The sequence below is a fragment of the Oryctolagus cuniculus genome, chromosome 1 (assembly GCF_964237555.1).
Source record: "Oryctolagus cuniculus chromosome 1, mOryCun1.1, whole genome shotgun sequence".
NCBI classification, from domain to species: domain Eukaryota; kingdom Metazoa; phylum Chordata; class Mammalia; order Lagomorpha; family Leporidae; genus Oryctolagus; species Oryctolagus cuniculus.
The window spans coordinates 152,325,143-152,350,191 of NC_091432.1; the positions used below are offsets into that span (position 1 = coordinate 152,325,143).

A 25,049-nucleotide genomic window follows, 5' to 3' on the forward strand; every position below is an offset into this window, starting at 1 on the left:
ACAAGGTGTGTTCTTCCTAGTTAGCTGTAACCAGCAGAATCCCTGAATAAGTCACTTTTCTACCTTGTAAAATCAGTGGGTCCAGCGCTTTTCATACTTTTTCTCCAAAACACAACCAGAGGAGGAAGAGAGTGAACTTGCGCTTCTAGCAGGGGAAGGTTGGAGGAAGTTGAGCAGAGTGGCTCAAAGTAACCTCCTGAAAAGTTTTTAGCATGAAAATTCAAATAAAAATCCTGCTTGTCTCCAAAGTATATTGATATTAGTTTTTAAAGTTGGAAGAAAGAGGTAGACAATTCATATATCATAAAATTCATCATTTGAAAGGTACCAATTCATGGATTTTAGTATATCCCGAAGATTTGGCAACCAGCAGATGTTAGTATTTTTAAGTGTCTCTGTGCGTGCGTGCGTGTGTGTGTGTGTGTGTGTATTCTCTTTCTTTCTAAAGGAAGATAAGGGTAGAGAGAACACTCACATCTGGGCACTCACATCTGGGTTACTTCCTGGTAGCCAGGGCTGACCACATGCTTGGCTGGGCCAAAGCCAGGGGCCTGAAACTCAGTCCAGGTTTCCCACATGGATATCAGGAATCCAAGTACATGAGCCATCCCAGGGTGTGCATCAGTAGGAAGCTGGAATTGAGAGGCGAGCTGGGACTTGAAGCCAGGCACTGGAATGCAGAATGCATTTGTCTCTCAGCATATTGCTCCATCTGATGCCTGCCTCCAAATATTAATTTTTTAAAAGATTTATTTTATTTTATTTGAAAGAGTTACAGAGAGAGAGGGAGAGAGAGGGACAGAGAGAGAGGGAGAGAGATGGACAAAGAGAGAGGTCTTCCATTCACTGGTTCACTCCCCAAATGGCCACAGCAGCCAGAGCTGGGCTCACCCAAAGCCAGGAGCCAGGGACTTCTTCTGGGTCTCCCACTTGGATGCAGGGGCCCAAGCACTTGGGCCATCTTCTGCTTCGTTCCCAGGCACATTAGCAGAAAGCTGGATCAGAAGTGGAATATCTGGGACCAGCGGACATATTGGATGTCAGCACTGCAGACCGGGGCTTTCACCTGCTGTGCCAAAGCACTGGCCCCTGCTACATTAATTTTTTGAGAGGCGTGTGCACACATGTGCGCGCACACACACACACACACACGCACACGCACATATCCTGTTTCCATTTCCCAAATACCTACAAAGGCGCCCAGTAGGGGCTGAAGCTGAGACTGGAACTTTCACGTGGAAGTGGTAGGATCTCAGCTCCTTGAGCCAGCATCATGGCCACCCATGGTCTACATTAGCAAGAAGCTGGAGTCATGAATGGAGCCAGGAGTGAAACTGCGGTTGTCTGATGTGGGATGCAGGTGTCTTAACCTTTAGGCCAAACACCACCTCCCCCCCCACCCCTTTTTTTTTTCAAAAACTATTCAAGGATAAGTGTGTACAGTCCTTGCCCTCAGTGTCCCCAAAGGACAGTCTCTTAAAGTGAGGACACTATAGTCACTTCGGTGTTATAGCTATTAAGTTTTAAATGGCAGGTTTCCAACCTAAGTGGAGGAAAATGTGCAGAATGCAGAATACGTGTATTTTAATGTAGATACAGCCTGGAATGTGGACAACACATGGATTGTATTTGACTCAATGTTATTAAATCACTTTTATCTCAGTGCTATTAATTCTTTGCAGGTGTGGGTTAATGAAGTGCTTGTGGGTAGAACATTCATCCTTGGAATATCTGGTTTTGCTTTATCCAAGTTTATATGGAAATAGCCCAAGTTCAGCTTTAGCGGTGCTGAGATTGTGTATTTCAGACTTGGCCTAAACCAGTGGATGTGAAGTACACTTACTCAAATTATAATTCAGCTCCACGAAACTTGAGTTTTGTTCTTTGCAGTTCTTTATCTGGGTGCTGGCCAGTGCAGAGGGCGGGGCAGGGGCATTTGGCTCGAGCCTTCACATTCATTAAGGGCTTCAGATGTAGGCTTCTGATGGTTTGACAATATCTCCAAATACAGTCATGAAAAGCCCCAGCAGGATGAAACGCACAGATTCATTGTACAACTTCAAATACCACACTTTGTGTAACTCTCTTTTGGCATTTCTTCTTTTTCCTGGAGTCCTGAAAGTAAGTGGAAGTGGAGTGGGCTTCTGGCAGCCTGTGAGAGACCCTGCTGAGGGCTGTTTTCTGTGCAAATTAAGTGGATGAACCAGATGGACCCTTGAAGTTCCCAGTGGTTTTCAGTGGTTGTTCCCAGGGCCCTGGTTTAGACCCGGGGTCTGTCTGCTTCTCTAAAGCAGTGAGAGTGGTGTGGACGTTTTTAGGCATTGAGCAATACTTCTGCAGATAGAAACTGCCCTTGGAAATTCTTTTGATCAAAAAGTAGCGCAAGAAGCCAGTTGAAGTGTGAGGGAAGGAACCAGTGCGTTCTGGTGGCTTACAACATGATGCAGTCCGTCATAGGATATTAAGTTAGTATTTGATGTTTGTTCTGATGGAAGGAGATGTGAAGTGAACTGGGGGTTGCGCTCCGTGCTTTTTCCTGATCCAGTGAGTAGGAAAGAAATAAAGAATTCCTGTCCTTCACAGCCAATTATGCCTGCTTGATGAAGTGGCTTTTGTCACAGCACAACTCTTAGTCTCCTTTCTGGGTAGTCTGATGAACTGGGACAAGAAAAGGCAGGGTCTTTGCTTGAAGGTACAAATAGAGAGCTTTTCTGGTGGCATTTTAAAGTCATATCTATAGAGACCACTGAAGAAGAGAGCAGGGGTTTGTGGGGAGTCACACCCTTGCGTGTGCTGATTTGCTTATTAAAGTTATTAAATGATTTGATAAGAGATATACTCAGATCTTCCCTCCCCTGACATTCTATGTAAAGGCTCATTGTTAAATTTTACTGTGGTCATGGAAGCAGAGTCATACGTCTTTAGGTTGGTCAGAGTTGTTTGTGCCATTCTGAGTTCACACAGATGTCCACTAGTAGAAAAGTGTGCTTCCTTGCTTTCAGAGAATTTTGAGGTCTCTTTCATGGGGTCTTAGGAAGCATCATTTAATATAATTTAGGAAAAGTGTTTTTTTTTTTTAAATTAGATTTATTTATTTATTTGAAAGTCAATTACATAGAGAGAGAGAGAATAAGAGGGAGAGAGAAAGAGATATTCCAACCACTGTTTCACTCCCCAGATGGCCACAACGGCCGGGGCTAGGCCAGGCTGAAGCCAGGAGCCAGGAGCTTCTTCCTGGTTCCCCATGTGGGTGGCAGGGACCCAAGTACTTGGGCTATCTTCTGCTGCTTTTCCCAGGCCATTAGCAGGGAGCTGGATTGGAAGTGGAGCAGCTGGGACTTGAACTGGTACCCCTATGGGATGTCGGCATCACAGGCAGTGGCTTTACCCACTATGCCAGAATGCTGTCCCCATGTGTTTTTTTAAATTGCACCAAATGCTGCTTTTCATGCTAATCATGAGTAGACTGTTAAAATGACCATTTCAAACCAAGAATATTGTATAATTCTATAAAAATAGGAGGAGACATGAAGTTTGGCTTCTACATAGGATATAAATAACTCATTTGTTTCTGTGATTGACCTGTGGACCCAAAGGAGCTGAGTAGTTTTGCTTTCATTTTGGCTACCTTCAATTTTAGTGTAGAATAATTCCTTTTTTTTTTAAGCCATCATCATCATTCTGCAACATTTGTGTCACTCTGAAGTTTTGCCTTCATGTTGAACTTACAACATTTCTACAGTAAAATCAAAGTGTGAACAATAAGCTCATGAGTGAAATTTACCTGGAATGGATTATGAGTCAACAGAAGGTTGACACCAAATTCAGAATGGTTCCCTCTGAATTGACATGGTATTCAGAAATTCAGACTTAGGTTAAATGGATGAAAGTTGGGTGTGGTGTAATCAAAGCCAGGTTGAGACATTTTACCTGTGGGCAGTTGAAGTTGATTAGCCTGGGGTTAGAGTAGTTGTGAAACCATGAAAATTGTGTCAAGCCCGGGCTGGACACCTGTAGACTGGGCTTGAGCCTTGGTGCCTTCCATTCCTCTACCATGTCATCTTAGCCACACTGTTCGTCCTCTCCAGGGTCATCGTCTTCTGGGGAATGAGGATAAAGACATCATCTGACAGGTTTTTGAGAGGATAAAATAACACTTTCCAAGTGCTGGGTGGAGGATGAAGGGTTGAACACAAACTTCTGTTTCCTTTACAGAACCATTTGTATCCCCTGTCTCTGTTGGAGATTAGCCTTAAAGTGAGCGTGTGTGCACCTGCATGCGCTCTGACAGATAAGTCAGTGCTTTGGAGGGGAGTTTTCGGTCTCCATCTGCTTTGTCGCTCTGTCGTCATCTAGCCAAGTGTCACCTGTTTCTTCATCATGATTGGCCTCCAGAAGGGTATCGTGAGTGAGTTACTGAGTAGATAGTACGAGGGTTCTTCAGAACATCCATGGAAAATACGTATGATGAAAAATGACGCCTTGATTTGGAAAGGCTTTACACCAGAATAAACTTATCTTTTAATTCAGTTTTCCACAAACCTTTTTTAAAGAACCCTTGCTCATTATAAACCACAGAACACCTTTCAATAAGATTTATAGAGAAAAGGACAGGAGAAGAGGGTATCCTGCACCATTTCCTGTCTTCCTTATAAATCTTGCCTGCTTTCCTTTTGGTATTTGTATTAGGCAGAGTTCCAGCAGGAAGCATGCAGTATACTCCAGCTGAGTGCTTGGGGAGTGTTTATATTATAAATGGACTGTTTACAAAGGTGTGGGCTAGGTATAGAAGCCAGTAAGGGCTGGTGTGGTATCCAGGGGCCAGCAATGGCCAGGTAAGGGAAGAGAGCAGTTTTTAGAAATCAGGGCAGTTGTGTGGAGAAGACCACCCAGCAGGAGCTGATGGGAAGATGGACAAAGAATCCCTGTGTGTGTGTGTTCCTAACAGCAGAATAATATCTTCAAGCTGGTTTTTTGATTCCTTTTTCTCTCATCTTAATTTCTCCCCGTTCCTTCATTATCATATATCCAGCCCCTACTTGGAGTCTGCATTAGTGTGAAGTCCAGTGTGTGGACATTGTCCAGGGGGTTGGTGACTTAACCCATGGAGGTGCCATGTGGCAACTGCTCTTAACTGAGTGTGGTTAAAATGAGGTGGAAGCCGGTATACTCTATATTCTATCGGCCACTTTCTTCTTCTTCTTTTTTAATTTTTAGGGGGTGAGTAAATAAAACTTTTTCAGATGAGCCAGAGAAGGAAAACCCTGCTGTCTGATTCTGTTTCCTTTTCTTCTCATACCCTTAACCTCAGACATTAAGATCTGTTTTTGTTGTGGAAAGGACTGGCTGAGATTCTGATTTGATGAGTCTGCCCGTGGTTGGGCCCTCAGAGTAAGCTTTGGCTCTGGGACGATGACAGTAAACAAAGAAGCGGCCTGGATTTATTTTCTTACCTACTTCCTTGTCATTGCCCAGGAGAGTCAGGATGCCAGTTTATCTCTAAATTGTTGACTGATTTCAGGAAACCGTTTGGTGGCTTGCTTTCTACTAGTGATGCTACTTTTCTCATGCTTTACGTGTTTCTCTGGTATTCGTGGATGGGATTGTAAAATGCTCATTTTAAACTCTTTGAATTCATCCTGTTAAAATGACTTGGTTGCATTTGTCTTATAGGGTTCGATTTATATTTCAGGAAATTCCAGATCACCTTATTAAAAGTAATAGAAAAATTATAGAGGAGTCATCTAGAGCAGGACCCTGGGGCCCGGCATCACCTTTTATCATAACTTTTTATTGTAAACCGTCTGTTTATCAAGACATCTGTGGTCGTTTAAGAGTGCTTCTATGAAAATGGTAATACTTACTTGAATTTCTGTGATTGTTTTCAAAGATAGTAATGAAATCCAGTGATGAAGAGAACAATGAGATTAGGACCCATGTTGTATTCCTGGCTTTTGGTTTTCTTTTCTTTCGCCTTGTAATGAGGAAGTGGCTTGAAGGTCTGTGGTTGCAGGGCCCTCCCTTGTTTTATTCGCTTCTTCCATATTTAATTTCCTACTGAGTACTTCTGTTTTTACCACATTTTTTAGGGAAGGCAAAGACGGTTGTTGATTTAGAAACCGTAGGGAAACGTTAAAAGGAGTGAGAAAGGGAATATGAAAAATCTACATCTATTTAGAAAAATGAAGTTTATGGAGTCATAGTTTTAGACATGTAGAAGAAGTATGTTGCCTTCAGTGATACGATTCATTTTTGTTTCCTTCTCATGGACGTGTGTGTCTCTGTTAGGATTACCTTCTGGCTTATGGTAACAGCAAGGGAATATTCAAGATGAGAAAAACAAGACAGCACAGGGGAAGAATGCCCAGTAACAATCCATTTCTGGGTCATGTGATTGTCAGGAGCAGTCAGAAGGAAGAAGAGCCTTTGTGGCCTTCCTGGATGATATGATTCCTTGCAGTAACCCAGCCCCCTAGAAATAAATATCATGGATACTTGCTGTCTAGGAGAATGATACTTATCTTGTCTTACTGCAATTGTGTGGTCTCCTTATACCTCATTTTGAGGTTAAAGAAAATGTCTAGAAAATTTCAGGCATTTTTTCCTTATCGTTTGTGTTAAGTGCGTTGTCTTTTCCAGATCCAAATCCTGGCTGAGCCACCCGGCTCTTTGGAAGCTTTTCAGATATTCTCCAAGGGAGGGAGCTTTATCAAGTTTTTATTATGTTCCAAGTACTGTGTTGTTGATGTTTCTCACCAGATATGCAGTTATAATCCACTACCAAAGCTCCATGCTGAGTGGCTTCCAAAGAAAAGTGTGTGTGTGTGTGTGTGTGTGCGCAACCCATTTGCCTTTGAAATGGACTCTGCCTCCTCTGATTTTGCTAAATGTTCCCCATAAGCTACATCTCCACTTCTCTCTGTGTTGTTTGAAGATGTCACATCCAGGCCACTGTATCTAGTTTAGTTAACCTGGGGGACATGGGGTTGAGAAGTTGCTGTGGTCTCATAGGCTACTGTTGTCCATCTTTCAGGGACGGGAGAGAGTGGCAAGAGTACTTTCATCAAGCAGATGAGGATCATCCATGGGTCGGGCTACTCTGATGAAGACAAAAGGGGCTTCACCAAGCTGGTGTATCAGAACATCTTCACGGCCATGCAGGCCATGATCAGAGCCATGGACACGCTCAAGATCCCCTACAAGCATGAGCACAATAAGGTAGGTGTGATTCCTCACAACAACAGTTGGCAAAGCAGGCCACCATAATCCCGCGGTACTGCTGGGCTCCTGACGTCTTTGCCATGCAGTGGGTGCTTCCCATGTCCACTTTTGATCTCATCTTCAGTGGAACAGGACGACTAAATGTCTTTTTCCTAAACCTTTAAAGTTTCACCTCTAGAAAATGGGACTCTATTCTTGGTGATGTCAATGAAAGACGTATTTGGATGTTTGGCGCTAAATATAGAATATGGGGACACCTGTTACGCCAAGGAGATAGTTTGTAAGTAGCCTTCACATTGGCCAGAGCGAGACAGCCTTATGTCTGCCTCCTACTTTTTGTGCTTCATTGAGGAAAGGGTGAAAACAGCTTAAGATCATTTTCCTGTTTCATTTTGAATTTGGTGATTTCCTTTCGGTAGCACCACATGGTTCATTTTATTTCAAAATAGGCCCATCTGTCACTTCAGTAACCTTTCCAACATGTTTCCGTTCATTTGTTTTAAGCAAGCGAACCAAAATCATTTGGGAAAGGATTAGAGGAAAAATATCTGAATTTCTGGTTATTAAGAAAACAAGCAAATTATTCCGATATCCAGCATTATTATCTCTTGGTTGAAACAGGAATCTATCCACCATCCCCCAGGCCCCCAACCAGTTGAAAACAGATGCTGTAGTCTGTAATTGCTGACCCTCTAATGTTCCAAAGATGTGACAACAGAGGAGGCTGGTGCGTCTGAAGGTGGCTGCACGTTAGAGCCGTGCTGCACTTGCCCAGCAGAAAGCTCGGAGGCAGAGAATGGAGCTGCATTCAAGGGTGACAGCCTGTACAGAGCCCTCACCCCAAAGGAAAGGAAGTCTGTTTGGCAGTTGAGGAAATGTCTTTGCCGTCTTCCTTCTTTTCCTTCTAGTTACATCCCCCAGTGGGTGTAGCCTTTGTTCTTTAGGGCTGTAGGTGCTTATCTTATGGTAGGTCTCACCGAGAGTTGACAAAACACTGCATTTATGCCTGTAATTATTTTAGAGCCTTCAATCAGAACTTTCATTCTCTCCATTTGCTGGGATCAGTAGGTAGTAGCAAGAAACTGGCATGCCCAGTGTGACTCATAAACTGAGATTTCACTCACAAAACTGACAGTGAAGGTAAAATAAGGCAATTCTGTGTACCTTCACCTTTGTTACCATCCAGAGGCTTCTAAATATATCAACTTATCTTAAAATCAGGCATGTCTTTTTCTTGGATGATTCCTGCAGTGGCTTCTTATCTACTGTCATACTTGGTTTTCCACCAACAATAAGAGTCTCCACAAATAACAAAGCAATCATTCACAAATAATTCTCCCTGTTTTTGCTTTTTGGAGTGAAAAGAGGTGGACAGGTTTGTGAGTTCATGAACATGGTTCCTGGCCAGGTTAACCTGGGGTGGATGTAAGCCTAGGTTGTCTAAATTTCAAAGGATTTTTTTTTCCTCTTTCCCCTAAGAAATCTCAGTGAAATGAGTTTCTGAAATAGGTGGCATGGTTGTTTCCTTGTACTTGTGAGAAAATTTCTGTTGAATTTCATTTTAATTTCAGTGATTTCCCCAGTCTAGTTAGTTGATAATACAGTGATCTGATGAATTTCTGGTTGATTTATTGTGTGTGCTAATACATTTTTATATGCATACATGCACTTTGCCAGTTTAAACACTGTTACAGGATACAATGTACTTAAGTTTTACCAAAAAAAAAATTATTTCTCAGATGTGCCAGAAGAAATCTTAGGGATCATACCCTGATTTTAGATTTTCATGAGCATTATTTATTATACAGTCATGTAGATGTAGAAGATTGGGGTGGGATTTATGCCTTATTCATGTAGCACATTGAAAAATGTTAAACACTATGTGTTTCAGCCCTTCATGTCAATTCTAACTAAGTAGACTTTACTGTGTTGAAGAACGTTATTCACTTATAAATTGCCATCATACGAACTTATAATTATGTTGGTTTTTCTCAGCTTTGTTATTATGTGAATTCTTCCTGTGACTCCTGGCTACTTAACACAGTGCCTGATATCATGATAGTAGTGTGTGATGATCTCTGAATAATGTTAAATCCCCCTTTAATTCTTGATAGCAATGTCGCTCACAATCGTTCCATTTTTTCTACACCATACACATACAGTCATTCCTGCTGTCCTCAGGGACTGATTCCAGACCCCTGTGGTTACTGACACCTGTCGATTCCCCAGGTCCCTTATATTAAATGGTGTAGTGTTTGTGTGTAACCTGTGTACATTCTCCCATATATCTTAAATCATCTCTAGATTACTTATCATACCTAACCCAGTATAAATGCTATATAAATAGTTGTTATACTGTATTGTTTCGGGACTAGTGACAGGAAAATCAACTGTATCTATTCATTTTTAAAAAATTTTGTTAAAAAATTTTTTTTTTGACAGAGGGGACAGTGAGAGAGAGAGACAGAGATAAAGGTCTTCCTTTGCCGTTGGTTCACCCTCCAATGGCCGCCGCGGCCGGCGCGCCGCGCTGATCCGATGGCAGGAGCCAGGTACTTCTCCTGGTCTCCCACGGGGTGCAGGGCGCAAGTACTTGGGCCATCCTCCACTGCACTCCCTGGCCACAGCAGAGAGCTGGCCTGGAAGAGGGGCAACCGGGACAGAATCCGGTGCCCTGACTGGGACTAGAACCCGGTGTGCCGGTGCCGCAAGGCGGAGGATTAGCCTATTGAGCCGCGGCGCCGTTAACTGTATCTATTCAGTTACAGGTACAATTTGGGTGTTTTTCAGATTTGGTCCTTGATTTTTGATTCTTGTTAGGTTGAATCTGCAGATGTGGGTATGGAGGGCTGACTGCTCATACTCCACAAGTTCACTCTTTCCTTGCTTCGTGTATTAACATCCTGAGCTCTGCCGAGCTCTTGCCTTTGTTGATGCTCATTAAGGAAGTGATGTCTCTCCTTCCAGTTCAGCTCAACTGCCACTTCCTTCCAGAGTTCTTGTCCATTCACCTTCCTTGTGCTAAGTATTACCACCCTCCTTTCACATAACTAACCTAGAGTGGAATATTTATAATTATCTCAGTTTTCTTATTGTTCTAAGCTTCTTGACAGTAAAGCTTGTGTCAGTTCCGTCTTTATATTCTTCATTGTCCCTGGCGTTGTGTCTTGTACATCATAGGTGTTCACGTGATACTTTTTTCTTTAATGAATAAACCATTTTTGAGCTTCAGCAACTGAAAATCTCCTCTTCAAAGTTATTGACATTATTCTGTGCGGTTGGAGTCGCAGAGAGGTTTATTCAGGGCTGGGCAGAGATTTACAATCCAGAAAAGAGGACGTTCATATCACAGGGAGGGGCACTTTGGTGAGAAGGGATGGCCAAGGCAGATGGGTAGAAGAAGGAATGTACATGCAGTGTAGAAATTGGCCAGTTTAATGTATCTTATAGAGGAAGAGTGCTAGAAAATGGTTTAGGATGTCCTTGTCAAAGGTCTTGAATCCAAGCTAAATTTGAATTCTTTTTTTCTAGTGTTTATGATCTTTAGTATTAATTTATGTTTTGGTTAAAATTGTCTGCAGAAATTTCTGGTAACCAGACTCTATGCTGTATATATATTACAGTCAAAAGAATTTGGTGTGCATTTGATTAGCAATTGGAAGTAGCACATACTGGTTTTTATAGTATATTGGGACACTAAAGATAATTAAATAACCATAAATAACCATTTTGGTTTTCTTTTAAAAGTTTCTGTGTAGCTACCATCCTGTTGGTCGTAATCTGTAGATAGTAACAATTAAAACGTTCCCCGTATTCTGCAGCATAACTTTGTACTTGCCTTTGAGTACATATATTTTATAAAGCAAAACAAAACTTAATAAATTATATGACCCATTCTGAATTGGGGAATTGTTCATAGTTCTGTTTGGAATTGGTTCTGACTGGGGAATGCCATACTAGAATATTGGTTTTTCTTGCTTCTGCCTAAGGTTCACCACATTGAGTTGAGGGTCCTGCTGGTCAGCTAATGGGAGGGGGCAGTGGTTGAGGGAGTCCTGGTGACAAGCTTCAGACCAAATGCTGTGGCATTGCTTGCCTTCATGTAAATTTCACCCTGTTCCAGGGATTGCATATTCAGGAAGATGTTTGTAATAAATTGCAACATATTACAAGCTTTTCTCAAAGTCAAAATTAATTCTTCCCTGAACATGTATTTGTTATCCTGTTCTTGGACTTTCTTATGGATGAGCTGCTTAGATTCGGCCCAGGTATGAAGACACGTAAGTGTAAGGACTGATTCTGAATACATAGTTAGCAGGTTTGGTTATTTTGCCTTATCCTTGAACATAATTGTTGATAGCTAGTGATAAAAGGTATTAAATAGATGTCATTTGATCAAATTCAAAGACATATCTAAGTCTATGGTTATGTGAGGCATTTGACCATGAAATTACTCTATCATTTCTTAAGTTCAAAAGGAGGAATTTTCAGCACTGCACTTTTATGGCTTCCTATCTAATACAGACATGCACTTCTGATGATTCTTTGCTCTGGTGCTGAAATTAGCTCTTAAAAGAAAGGAAGAGATACAAATTCCCTATGTTAATATGGCTAATGAATGGCCTTGCTTTTCAGCTTGGGGAAGTAGGTTCCATGGTGTTTGAACTCCTGATTTTTATGTTCGGATTGCATGCACCTGACAGTTGGTATTCTTCCTGCATTGCCTGTTGTTGTTAGTTATTTCATATGTGCATGCCTTATTTTCTCATCAAATTGCAAATTACCTTACTGTAAGCAAGCTTCTCATTATATAACTCTTTGTCTCCTCCACAACTTGCCAGGAATGGCATAGGAGCTTTTATTCATTGAATAAATGACTCCAGATACTGCATCCTGCATCTCTTTGTGGTTGGCTTATGATGTCTGTAAACTGTGAAATCAGGGTGCTCTTATGGAAGGTCAGAATGTTGACAGGCTTTGCTCCCTTTGTCTGTCCTGGAAAGACAACCTGATTCAGTGCTTCTGGACTTGAGACAGTTAGCAAGGAGAGCTTGGCTGTTGCCAATGCTGAGCAGTTTCATCTTTTTGTTGTACAGGTTGAACTTCTTTAATGTGAAAATTTGAAATGCCCCCAAATCTCAAACTTTCAAAAATTTTTTTTATGTAAAGATAACATTTCATATATATACAGTGTGTTTTTATACAATGACATACCTTCAGTTCATTTATTTATTTATTATTTGAAAGGCAGAGTTACAGAGAGGCAGTGAGGGGCTGGAGAGTCTTCCATCTACTGGTTCCCTCTTCAAATGGTTGTAATCGCCAGAGCTGGGCTGATCTGAAGCCAAGAGCCAGGAGCTTCTTCCAGGTCTTCCACACAGGTACCCAAAGACTTGGGTCATCTTCCACTGGTTTCCTAGTCCATAGCAAAGAGCTGGATCAGAAGTGGAGCAGCTGGACTCAAACTGGCGCCCATATGGGATGCTGGTGCTGCAGGCCTGGGCTTTAACTTGCTGTGCTACAGTGCCAGCCCCCATTCGGTTTATTTTATAATCATAAGCTTAACCCTCCACTAAGTAGTCCACAAACAACAGTGAGAAGAAAAAAAAAAACACTATTCCTCAATAGTAGAGACAAGAGTTGTAATAATCACATTTGAAACTTCTGAGTGCTGACCTGTTGCCACAGCATGGAAGTTTGTTTCATTCACAAATTTACTTAAAAGTACTATATAGGGTAACCTTCAGGCTATGTGTATAGTGTATATGCAATAGGAATGGATTTCTTGCTTAGACTTAGGTCCTGTCCCTAAAATATCTCATTATGTATGTGCAAATATTCCATAATCTTAAAACACCTCAAATCCTAAACACTTCTAAGTCCTAAGAGGTTTGGATAAGGAGTAGTCAACCTGTAGTTTCTGCTTTTAGATTTGGAAGTCCCCATGAGCAGGCCTCTGTTAGCGACTCAGCTGCAACTGCCTTTGACGAACAAGCCAGGATTTTGAGCCCTGACACCTGTGCTTCCCTTGCCTCTGAGCTCACAGGGGCTCTGAGAGGATGTGTTGCTCCAGGACCTTTTGTCCTCCCGAACAAGAAAGGGCTTGTCACAGGAAAGAACCATGTTAAACACATTTAGAGCTTTGTGAATTTTCTGTACTTCCAGAAAAATCCAAGATCCCAAAAGCCACTTTTCATTTTCCAAAAGAAAAGTGTAGCCAAGATTCTGAAGAATCATGCCAGCTTATTCCTGCCTTTGATCATTTGAATAAGAAATTACTAGTTGTTTGCAACATGAGAAATATTCTTAGCTTATAAAATGCCAAGAGAGTTGATTTCATTTTAATTTTTCCCACTTGTATAATAAACACACACTAAAGGCAGAACTGGTAAAAACATGGTGTTAGCCCTGTGAAGAGTTGGATCTGTCAAGTTTCCCTGCTTGCAAGCAACTGAAGCAGATACTGGCTCACTTTAGTAGAAGGGGAATTTGTGGGGCTGTGGACTCGCAGGAGCTCTGAGGAGACGCTGAATGAAGGACAGGTGAGTGTGACAGGCCTGGGGAACTGTTCTGGCCATCTTCTGTCTCCTGTCAAATACCTGGGAAAAACTCCCTGGTTGGCCGGTCTAGATGCTGTGTTAAGTCTTTGGATAGGCAAAGACTGAGCACTTTCATTGACTGTCCCTGAGGGAAAGCTGGGTACAGTTAGTAGAACAAGGGGGACGATGCTGGCAGAAATCACAACTGCACACTGCAAAAGTACATAGTCAGCCTATAAAATAAATGACAAGTACAAGCACTCCATTTTTGCTCAGCATTTGCTAAACCTGTCCTAAACAATTTCTTATTCTGGGCTTTAGTCTGGGATGGGAGGAATTTAAGGCTTAGTGACTTAGCTCTAAATGAAGTAGATAGTTGGGTTTGAGCCCATGTGCTGCATAACAGAGTAATATTGGGTATTCAGCATTTCCTCCCTAAGCCTCAATTTCTTTACACTCTAAGCCTGAATGTCCTCATCTGTACAGTAGAAAAAAATGACAATATGAATGTTTCAAGGGGTTAAGTAGATAATATAGGTTAAAAAAGAGTCTTGCAAATGACTTGTGTTTGGAAGATGAATTGTCATCAGGGAGAGAATGAATACTAATAACCCCCTATCTTAAGAATAGAACAAACAAAATAACTTGAACAGCATGACCAGATTTAGGAACTGTCTAAGGAAAACTTTCCTCTGAGTGACAGTCATTGAAATGGGATACCAAGGGAGGTAGAGAAATCTCCTTATCTGGATGTGTTCAAAAATAGAATGTATTTTTAACATGTGAAATTCTTTAAAGCAATTTTGCTAAAATAAAGCAAGGAATGGACCAGACAACCTCTGAAAGTCCTTCCCGAACAATAATTTTATTGATGCTGATTCTCTGGTTTTAAAAGTTAACTGATAAAATTAGTAAAATTATGAGTATTTTGTTATAATTTGAAGTTTCCACCTTTATTACCCTTTGTCCATTCTAGAGCACCTATGAACAAACTCTTTTTTAAAGACAATAAATAACAGATTCCTTTTGACAATGGTCTCTAGTCCATTGGAGAACTTTTCTTTCCTTGCATCTAAATCCTGTAAGTGATTTTTCCTATTTTCATTTATGTAGGGGTTTTTTAGTGTTCTGAGTTAGCATCACACTTAGATTTTGTGGGTGGTGATGGTGACATTGCTTTTAATTGTATTGTTGGCTTCTGGGCACCAAAGATAGCCTGCTCTTTTTCACAGGGAAACTTTATGCTCCTGCTTCTACATATCAAATTTTCTCTTCTCTTAATGACAGTCTATAGGAATCTGGGACTTTTCCTGGCTCACGTGATGAATTAACCATTTCTTTTTCTAAGACTGATTTGTCACGTTCTCCTTTCTCTCCAGGTCACTTACTGGAAGCTGAGTCACCATTGAGTCTGTTGTAACTATATCAGCTTTTGAAATCCCTTTCTATAAGTTCTTTTTTCTTTCAATATCTTTTTTTTTTCCCAAAGGTTTATTTATTTATTTGAAAGTCAAAATTACACAGAGAAGAAGAGTTTTCTTCTCTTCACTGTATCCTTATTCTGTTGCAATTCTTTATTTATTTGATACCTATGTGAAAATACAAGATGAATATGAGAAATTTTAAAACCCCTTTTTTCTGGGCTAACATTAATTGCTAATCATAATGCATACCATATCAGGACTCAGGATGCAAATCGAAGTCCATTTGGATCAGAGGAGGATTCTGAAAGACTTCATCAATAGGGTTCTTCTTTTTGTAATTTTTGTTGATATACAGTTTATGTATAGTGAAGTCTACACATCATCATTGTTGAGTCCTTGTAATTTTTTTTTCCCCCACTGTGAATACAGTTGTATTCAGATCCCTTTATCTGGATCAACATGAACAGAACTTCAGAAGCCTCCTCAGGCACTAATCTCAAGCCCCAAAGGTGACTGCACCCGGACTTCTAATAACAAGTGTGCTCTGTTAGCATTGAGCTTGGTAGGAATGGAAGCATTCAGCATTTACTCCTTTGTATCTGGTTTATTTATCTCAACATGTTTGTGAAATTCATCCATTTTCTTATAATTACAATTCATTTGTTCTCAATGCTGTGGAATTGGAATGTCCCATAGAGCTTTCTGTGCTGATAAAACTGCTATTTGTGCTGTCCAGTATAGTAGCCATTAACCACACCTGACTCTTGAGTTCATAAAATGTGGCTAATGTGACTGAGCAACTGAATTTTTATTTTTACTTAGTCCTGTTAATTTACATTTGAATTTACATGTGACTAGCACCTGCAGCATTGGATAGTACAAATTATGTAATGTTCCATTGTGTGAGTAGGCTATAATTTGCCTGTATATCCTATTGTTAATATAAATTTGGGTATTTCTGGCTATTGCAAATAATGCAAATATAAACTTTGCTATGCATGTCTTTTAGTGAACATAAGGATGCATTTCTTTGGGGTTTATACCTAGAATTTAGAGTTGCTAAATTAGAGGTATGCATACGGTCAATTTCAGGACATGAGATATTTCTAGAGAATTTTTCATAAAGAATCAATGTACAGTCAGCTGTCTATGAAAGTTTGCTTGCTTCACATTCTTGACAACACTTGCTATTATTAGTCATTTTAAAAAAATAAATAGCTTATTTGGGAGGCAGACAGAGACAGAAAGCCCCCATCCAGTGGGTGAGCTCCACAGATGTTCACAAGAGTCATGGCTGGGCCAGACTGAAGTCAGGAGCTGGGAATTCATTATGGGTCTCTCACATGGGTAACAGGGATACAGGCGCTTGAGCCATCACTGCTATTCACAGGATCTGCATTAGTAGGGACCTGAAGTGAGGAGCCAGGTATCTAACTGTTCTAGCTTAACGAGCTAAGCACTCACTCGTTATCAACTTTAGCTATTCTGGTGGCTGGATAATGCTATCACATTGTTGTTTTGATTTTCATTTCTTTGATAACTAAGAATGTTGAACACCATTTCGTGTGTTGGCCATTTGGTGAGGATTTGAGTCTCTGTTGAATAAATGTATTGTGAATGTATTCTCCACTTTATGGCTTGCTTTTTATTTTCTTAATAGTTCTTTCAGTGAAAGAAGGTACTTAATTGTAATATAGTGATTAGTGCTGTTGATATTCCTTTTAATTAGTCTTTGTCTACTTTAAGATCATGTAGATAATCTGCTGGGTTTTCTCCTAAATTCTTTATTGCTTTGCTTTTTACACTAAGATCTAGAAATGCATTTCACATGGATTACAGAGTATGTGGAGGCTCTTCATAAAGTTCATGGAGAATGTGTATTGTGAAAAAGCTATGAATAAATTTCAAAATGTTTGCACCAAAATAAACCATTCTTTTAATTCCATTTTCCATGACCTATTTGAAGTACTCTTGTAATGTGAGGTAGAGGTCAGTTTTTATTTTTTTTTTCATATGGCCTCAATTTATTTTCTTATTCCATCTATGTTAGCAACATATCTTCTTGCAAGGGCTTCTGTTTTTCTAGATTAATAACATGGTATTTTGTACATAGATTATTTCATTTACAAAGGATGATAGAGCTGTTCTATGGCTTGGTTATTCAGTGGTGTCACATTCTTTCTCCTTTTGGCATTTCTTTGACCAAGAGTGGGAACTGTACAAGGGTCGGGTCTGGTTCCATTTCCACCTTTCTAGGCCGACGTTGCTCTGTAGCACCCACATTTGGCTAATCTTGCACCGGCATCCCTTTCTGTTTTATATCTATGCTATCCAAAGCATTTAGATTGAAAAAGCTTCCCTAGGTTTTCTTTTTTGTGTATTTCTCAGGTATTGTGGAAATAGACCATTTTGTGTAACTCAACATTAGAGCTAAAGTTAGGTAAAAAGGCAATGCGTGAAACTGATTTTGCACATTTGTTAACTGTGGTATTTTAATCCTACTTTTAAAAAATTTATTTATTTGATTTTATTTATTTGAAAGGCAGAGATGGATATCTGACATCTGGTTTGCTCCCCAAATGCCTGCGATACTTAGGGCTGGGCTGTGCTGATGCCAGGAGTCTGGAACTCTTGGATCCTGAAACCCTGGGTCTCCCGCATGGGTTGGCTGGAACCCAGGAAGTTGAACTGTTGGTGCTGCCTGCCAGGCTGTCAGGAAGCTGGATCTGGAAGTGGAGCTGGGACTGGAACCCCAAGCACCTTGAAATGGGATGCGGACATCCCAAATGTCATTTTAACCACTGTGTCCAATGCCTGCCACATTTTAATCCTAATGTGTAAAATTTTGATTCATTTATACCTATTGTAGATAATGGAAAGTAACTCATTTTGGTGGAGCGAGGGAAGCTGTAGGCAAGTGTGTTCACACACACATACCCATGCACATACTCCTGTGTATTTGTACTTTGCATTAGCAGTGACCTTTGGACACTGTTCAGTATGTGGAAGATCGACAGCCTCACCATGTTGTGCGTGTATAATTGTACTCTGTTGATACTGTGTGCATGGTGGGCTGTTTGTGTTGTGGCCCATGTCACCAGAAGATGACAACTCACCTCACCTTCAGCACATCCTCATCTTCCACACCCTCAGCTCAGTTCATCTTCTATTAATCCATGTTGTCAACACTTGAGGGCAGAGATCAGGCCTTAGTTATGTAAACCTAGCACAGTATTTGACACATGGTTCTACTCTGTGTTGAATGGATATTTGTTTACTGTGGTGGGTTTTTGTGTACAGTTGTCAGGGTCAGGCACAGCCTGGTTTGATAACTGCCTGTACAACAAAATTGCTGTGTAATACTGAGCAAATAAAACTCTAAATTCCAGTTTCCTTATCTATAGGATGGTGGTGATTATAATGCCTACTTCACAGTGTGTTGTGAGAATTCAATTACATAGTCCAAGGAAAAGCTGAAAGTATTATCCATGGTTAAATGGAGATGATGTTCTCTTACTTAGTCATTTCAACAGATATTTAATAATATCTGTTTGTGTGCCAGTCAACACAAACCAGTTTGGCTGATTTTAAGAAAAGAAGCTAGTGAGTTCTCTAAGTACATTACTGATGCATCCAGACATACAAGCAAGCTCTGATATAGCAACCTCTCTCTCAACTGCTGTAAGCTTCTCAGGCTGACCTAAGCAGGATGTCCAGGAACTGGACAGTTACCATGTGAGACACATGTGGCATAGTTAAACACATTTTAGTAGAAAGTCATAAAGCTGGTCTTTTGGCTGTTGTTGGTTAACTCCTGGCAAAGCATCAGATGAATACTTTTCATTGTTCTTTTAAACCCAGTTATGCGTGATTCCCCCCTCCCACCTCAATTTTAAAGCAGTGCCTCTATTTTCAGCTAGAGAGGCAGAATATATTTGTCGGAACCAAGGGAAACTGAGTGCTTCATGAAGGTCGAGCGAGCACATTAGGAATCCTAGCATTTTTCCTTCTCATTTTCACGCCACTGGAAAAGTCACTTCAGTGACACATTTACTTTTTGCTCTTGTACAGATTTAGGGTAGGACTTGCTTAGTCTTTGGCAAAGCAAACAGTTTTACTCATCTAAAGAATGTATACCAAAACCTAAAATCTTGCTTCTTTCTAAGAAACTGTAGTCTTATTCTTTACTCTGTCATTTTGCCCCAGTTTACATATATTTGCTACATAACTGTGCTTTTAAATAGTATATTGCATGCATATTCATGATTTTCATGAGTTCATGCACATTTATCTGTACATGAATATCAGCAGGGAAATGCACTTTTAAAAAAATAATGACATTTATATGTCACACTATGCTAGGATACTTTCAAGGGCAAAAAGTACTTCGTTAAAAGCCATAATTATTAATTTTGGCTGATACAATATAAATTTGTACTTTGAGACATTTATTTTCCTAACTGTATGTTTCTTAAAGTGCATTTGCTAAAAAACAGATACCTTTTAGTTGTTGCCCCTATTACTTTGTAAAATTAATATGCAGTTTTCTAACAGCCTTTCACTATTTGTTAAAAATGAAGAATGACTCAGAGCAATAGCCTTATTGGCATATATCCAGTAATGTCATGTACAATAGTATCAAGTTGGTTTCTGCTTCTTGCAATGTACATACTTCCTCTGTGGTTAAAAAGTAAAACCGTCACTGTGCCAAGTATAGTAGACATTGGCATGTCTGGGAGGTGGTAAAGAGTTTTCAAAATTCTGTGGTAAGGGTCAGCTCCCCAGGTGATTGTTTTCCTCATCCACTCTGGAAGGTACTAGACTGGTGTTTCCTCTCCTGACCTTTGTTAGCCATTTTCGTGCAAGGCTGCAATGTAAGTTGCTGTTTGATTATAACACATTTCAGCGAAGCCCTCACTAGAGTTGGGTGTTTGAATGCTGTTGAAGCCACCAATCCTTCCTTCCGCTGACTTTGATGCTGTAATCTATGTTAGAACGAGCATTTTTGCATTAGCAATGCTGTCAGACGTTTCAGGACTTTTGGCCTTAACCAATTTTGGCCCACAGCAATGTCATTATAAAGGTGCTTCTTCACCTCAAATTTATGGTATTGACATAAAATGGCCAACACCATGTACTTTGCACATGGCCTCTTTAGATGTTGTGCAATTTGTATCCAGTCATGGGGAGAATGAATTTTAAGGAAGGGATGCTTCTTTTTTTTTTTTTTTAATAGCATTATATTTTTCTAACTCCTGTATGCAGATGGGGTAACTTTCTCTAATCTGTACACAGGGTACCAGACGGACTGGTGACAGCTTTGGTTCCTCCTAGCTGAGTATGAAGTTGGGAGCAGTGATTTTGTGTTTTGCAGCAGCACTTCCCAGACTTTCCCATGTGTCTGAATCACGGGGGATCTTGTTAAAATCACTGTTTGTGTTTCAGTGGGCCTGGGGTGGGCCCAAAACTGCCTTCCCAACTGCTCTCAGGCGATGCTGCAGCTACGGGAAATAGTCATGTTGGAGGTAAATGACTCTGCCACCAGAGGGCTAACTTCCAAAGAGAAGTATCCAGAACCTGTTTACCAATGGAATTTCAGCTATGGAATGTTAAGTGAGTTACTGAAACTTTCTATTTTTTTTTTTTAATTATTTATTTGAAAGAGAGAGACAGAGAGATCTTCTATCCCCTGGTTCATTCTTTAGATGGCTGTAATGATCAGGGCTGCAGAGTCTGGAGCTTCTTCCAGGTCTCCCCACATGGGTCGTAGGGACTGAAAAGTGCAGGGACCCAAGCGCTCGAGCCGTCTTTTTGCTGCTTTCCCAGGTCATTAGCAGCAGCAAGCTGTCTCGGAGGTGGAGCAGCTGAGACACGAACCAGTGTTCATATGGGATATTGGAGCTGCAGGTGGTGGCTTGACCTGCTGTGCCACAATGCTGGCTCCCTGAAGCTTTCCATGCTGTATCCTCCTCAGCTGTCAAGTGAGGATGAGAATGGCGCTCACTTTGTGTAGTTGCTGCGAGCACTGATGAGAAACTGTTGATGCAGAACTTTTAGGGTAGTAATATCAGCATAAGAAGTATCCACTAAATAAACAGATGTTGAATTCCTCCCAAAAAGTGCTGGATCGAGAGAATCATACTGGCCTTTGGATAGCATGTGGAACATTTGAGGAGAGACTGTTGATTATTTAAAAATAGAGAAGAAGCTGTGACCCAAGAGTGAGATATGGCTTCCTATAGCTTACAGGAAGCAGTGGCCTGGCCTCTGGTAGCACCTAAGCCCTGGAGAACGAAGAAGAAAGCAGGAGTCCTGATGGAGTTCATGGATTGTTGGTACTGCTGAAGTCAGGGCACTGACTTGTCTCTGACACAAAGAAAGTGCTTGCTATCTTGACTCTAGGGTATTTGCAAGTAACGAGGGGGCAGCCAATCCAGCAAGAGAAAGGGAATGAGCAGGGAAAAGATAGCCTTTGCCAAATACCTCTGGCCCAATCTGCTACCCCATTTTTCCTTTAGTGTGTGCACGGTAATAGTATAATTTTAGAGATGAAAAATGTTTCAAATATATGCTCCAAGTCATGCCATTTCTAAATTTATGGGGCTGCATTTTAAAACCAGAGCTGCGCTTAGTAATTTCCATAAGGCACCTCACATACTTGACCCCCATGAACATGTTTGGCACTCAGAACACATGCATTTAATTTCCTTGTGAGGAAGAGTAAGTGGAGTGACCTGTGGCTGCACTACAGGTGCCATCCACTGCTTCAGCCAGCTTAGGCCTGAGACAGAATTGTCAGCTCTGTGATGGCTGGACCACACTTCTCTTCACTGCTGTGTCCCCAGGACCTAGCGAAGTGCCCAGCACACAGCTGGGCCCAGCACGTATCTGAGAGTGAGTGAGTCAGATTTCAATTGGAAATGCAGGTGTTTGGTTGCACTGTTAAAGATGCATGTTGGTGTGCCCACATCCCATATCGAAGTGCTGCTGTTTGAGACTTGATTCTTCTCTCTGTACCAACTTTCTGCTGAGGCAGCTGGTGATGGCTCAAGTAATTGGGTCCCTGCCACCCACATGAGAGACATCGATTGAATTCCCGGCTCTTGACTTTGGTCCAGCTTAGCCCCTGCTATTGTAAACACTTGGTGACTGAACCAGTGGCTGGGAACTCTGTTTTTTAAATAAATAAAAAATAATTGAACAGAGATTTGATCACATGATTCTACTATTCCTATAGGCCTCTCAAACTCCAGATTCTTATGACTGTCCATTTGACTTCTTCTTTTGATCATATACTCCTTTTATTTCTTCTTTATTTTTTTTTTTACTAGTCCACACATTTAATATCTGGTTATAGATTTTTTTAAAAGAATTATTTTATTTATTTGAAAGACAGAATTAAAGAGAGGTAGAGCCAGAGAGATAAAAAGGTCATCCATTCCGCTGGTTCACTCCCCAGATGACTGCAACAGTCAGAGCTGAGCTGATCTGAAGCCTGAGCCAGGAGCTTCTTCTAGGTCTCCTACGTGGGTGCAGGGGCCCAAGGACTTGGGCCATCTTCTACTTCTTTCCCAGGCCACAGCAGAGAGCTGGAGTGGAAGAGGAGCAGGTGGGACTCGAACTGGTGTCCATATGGGATGCTGGCATGGCAGGCTGAGCCTTTAACCTGCTATGCCACAGCGCCAGCCCCTTAATTTTTATAAATATAAATGTATTCATTGTAAAAAGAAAACTCAGACAACATAGGAAAGTGAAGGAAGAGGGGCCAGCACTCTTGCATAGCTGGTAAAGCTGCTGCCTGAGGTACTAGCATCCCATATAGGCACCAGTTCGAGTCCTGGCTGCTCTGCTTCCAATCTCACTCTCTGCTATTGCCTTGGAAAGCAGTAGAAGATGGCCCAAGTGCTTGGGACCCTGCGCCCTCGTGGAAGACCCAGAGGATGCTCCTGGCTCCTGGCTTCGGGTTGGCATAGCTCCAGCCGTTGCTGCCATGTGGGGAGTGAACCATCAGATGGAAGACCTCTCTCTCTCTCTCTCTCTCTCTCTCTCTCTGTGCCTCTCCTTCTTTCTCTGTGTAACTCTGACTTTCAAATAAATAAATAAATCTTTATGAAAAAAAAAAAGGAAGGAAGAGATTTAAAATCACTTGTAGTTTCCTCATGTGAAAAAAGGACTGTAAACTTTATTATATATACACATGATAAAGGTTTAACTCGGGATGTATAAGTTCACTCCCTCTTATCCAGAGCTCCTTAGTTCCCTCTGTTTTTGAATTTAAAAAAGATAGTTGTTAGATTTCAGAAATATGGGAAATATAGTGTAGATTGTGTAAAAAACCTCACTGAGATTTGGGGTAGTACCTTGGAATCAAATACAGTAACATTTCAACTGCAAAATATGTTAACATTAACAACTAGACAGAATAAATAAAGGATAAGTAGTCGGGCAGCAGGGCAGGCTTTCCCGTGCATAAATCACAACAAATCTTTTCAGTTCATGGAGGTTTTGGGATTTCAGATTGTAGGTAAAGGAGTATGGATTTGTATGTAAGTACTGTTTTGTTATTAAATTGCGTGTAAACAGGTATCTTTTTCTGACTTGCTTTCTCACTTGTGTCATAATGAACATTCTTGCTGGAAAGTTGCTAGGCATGGAATTGCTGGGTCAAAACATAAACACATTTTACAGGGTTTTGATAAGGATCATTAGCCGTCTCGAATGATCAAACTAAGTTACGGTATAGGAACCGAGCTTTCTGTATTTACCACAGTCTTGCCAATTCTGAGTTTTATTAAGCATTTCAGCAATTTAACAAGTGAAATTGATACTTTATTTTATATTTTGAATGCCAATTTGTAGTTCATTAATTTAACCAAGGAATTTCTTTTGGATTCATTGTAGAGATTGTGACATTTTTCAGATCATTTCTGGGACTATTAAATAATAGAAGTTCAGAGACTCAGTTACACACAGGTGTGGTCATTTGCATTGGGTGTGATGAAGAGCAAATATCGCTGTAGGTGTTAGCTGCTACCTTGCAGATTTCGTTAGGAACAGTTCTGACCAGTCGGTGTCAGAAAGCTGAATAACTACATCGTTATCAAACGTGTTGGTGTGGTTCAGCATTCTGCAGTCAAACTTTTAAGAACATTAGGCACTGGGTTCTAGTCCCGGCTGCTCCTCTTACAGTCCAGCTCTCTGCTGTGGCCCAGGAGTGCAGTGGAGGATGGCCCAGGTGCTTGGGCCCCTGCACCCACGTGGGAGACCAGGAGGAAACACCTGGCTCCTGGCTTCGGATTGGCGTAGTTCCGGACATAGCAGCCATTTGGGGAGTGAACCAACGGAGGGAAGACCTTTCTCTCTCTCTCTCACTGTCTGTAACTCTGTCAAATAAATAAATAAAATAAAATAAAATAAAATAAAATAAAATAAAGAACATTAGGCTACACTAACATCAATTTGGGTCATTCCCAAAGCCTTGCTGATTATTTGACCTGAACACTAGCTGTTTTGTTGCCTTTTTTTTTTTTTTTAAGATTTATTTATTTATTTGAAAAGCAGAGTTACAGAGAGAGAGGGAGAGAGAGAGAGAAAGAGACAATCTTCTTTCTGCTGGTTCACTTCTCAGATGGCAGCAATGGCCAAGACTGGGCCACACCAAAGCCAGCAGCCAAGAGCTTCATCCAGGTCTCCCACATGTGTGGCAGGGACCCACACACTTGGGCCATCTTCAGCTGCTTCCCGAGGCACATTAACAGGGAGCTAAATCAAAAGTGGAGCAGCTGAGACTCATACTGGTGCCCATATGGGATGCCAGTGTCACGGGGATGCTTAACCATGACACCATCCCCGGGAACTTTGTTCT

At 41.0% G+C, this 25,049-nt stretch overlaps 1 protein-coding gene across 1 annotated transcript in view; it reads left to right on the forward strand.

Moving 5' to 3' along the window:
- LOC100340719 (guanine nucleotide-binding protein G(q) subunit alpha) overlaps positions 1-25,049 on the forward strand; it is a 314,873-nt gene that overhangs the window by 106,905 nt on the left and 182,919 nt on the right. The window contains exon 2 of the mRNA XM_051858885.2: positions 7,034-7,218. Coding sequence (XP_051714845.1) covers positions 7,034-7,218 — 185 coding nt within the window. The remainder of the gene's footprint in view (positions 1-7,033; positions 7,219-25,049) is intronic.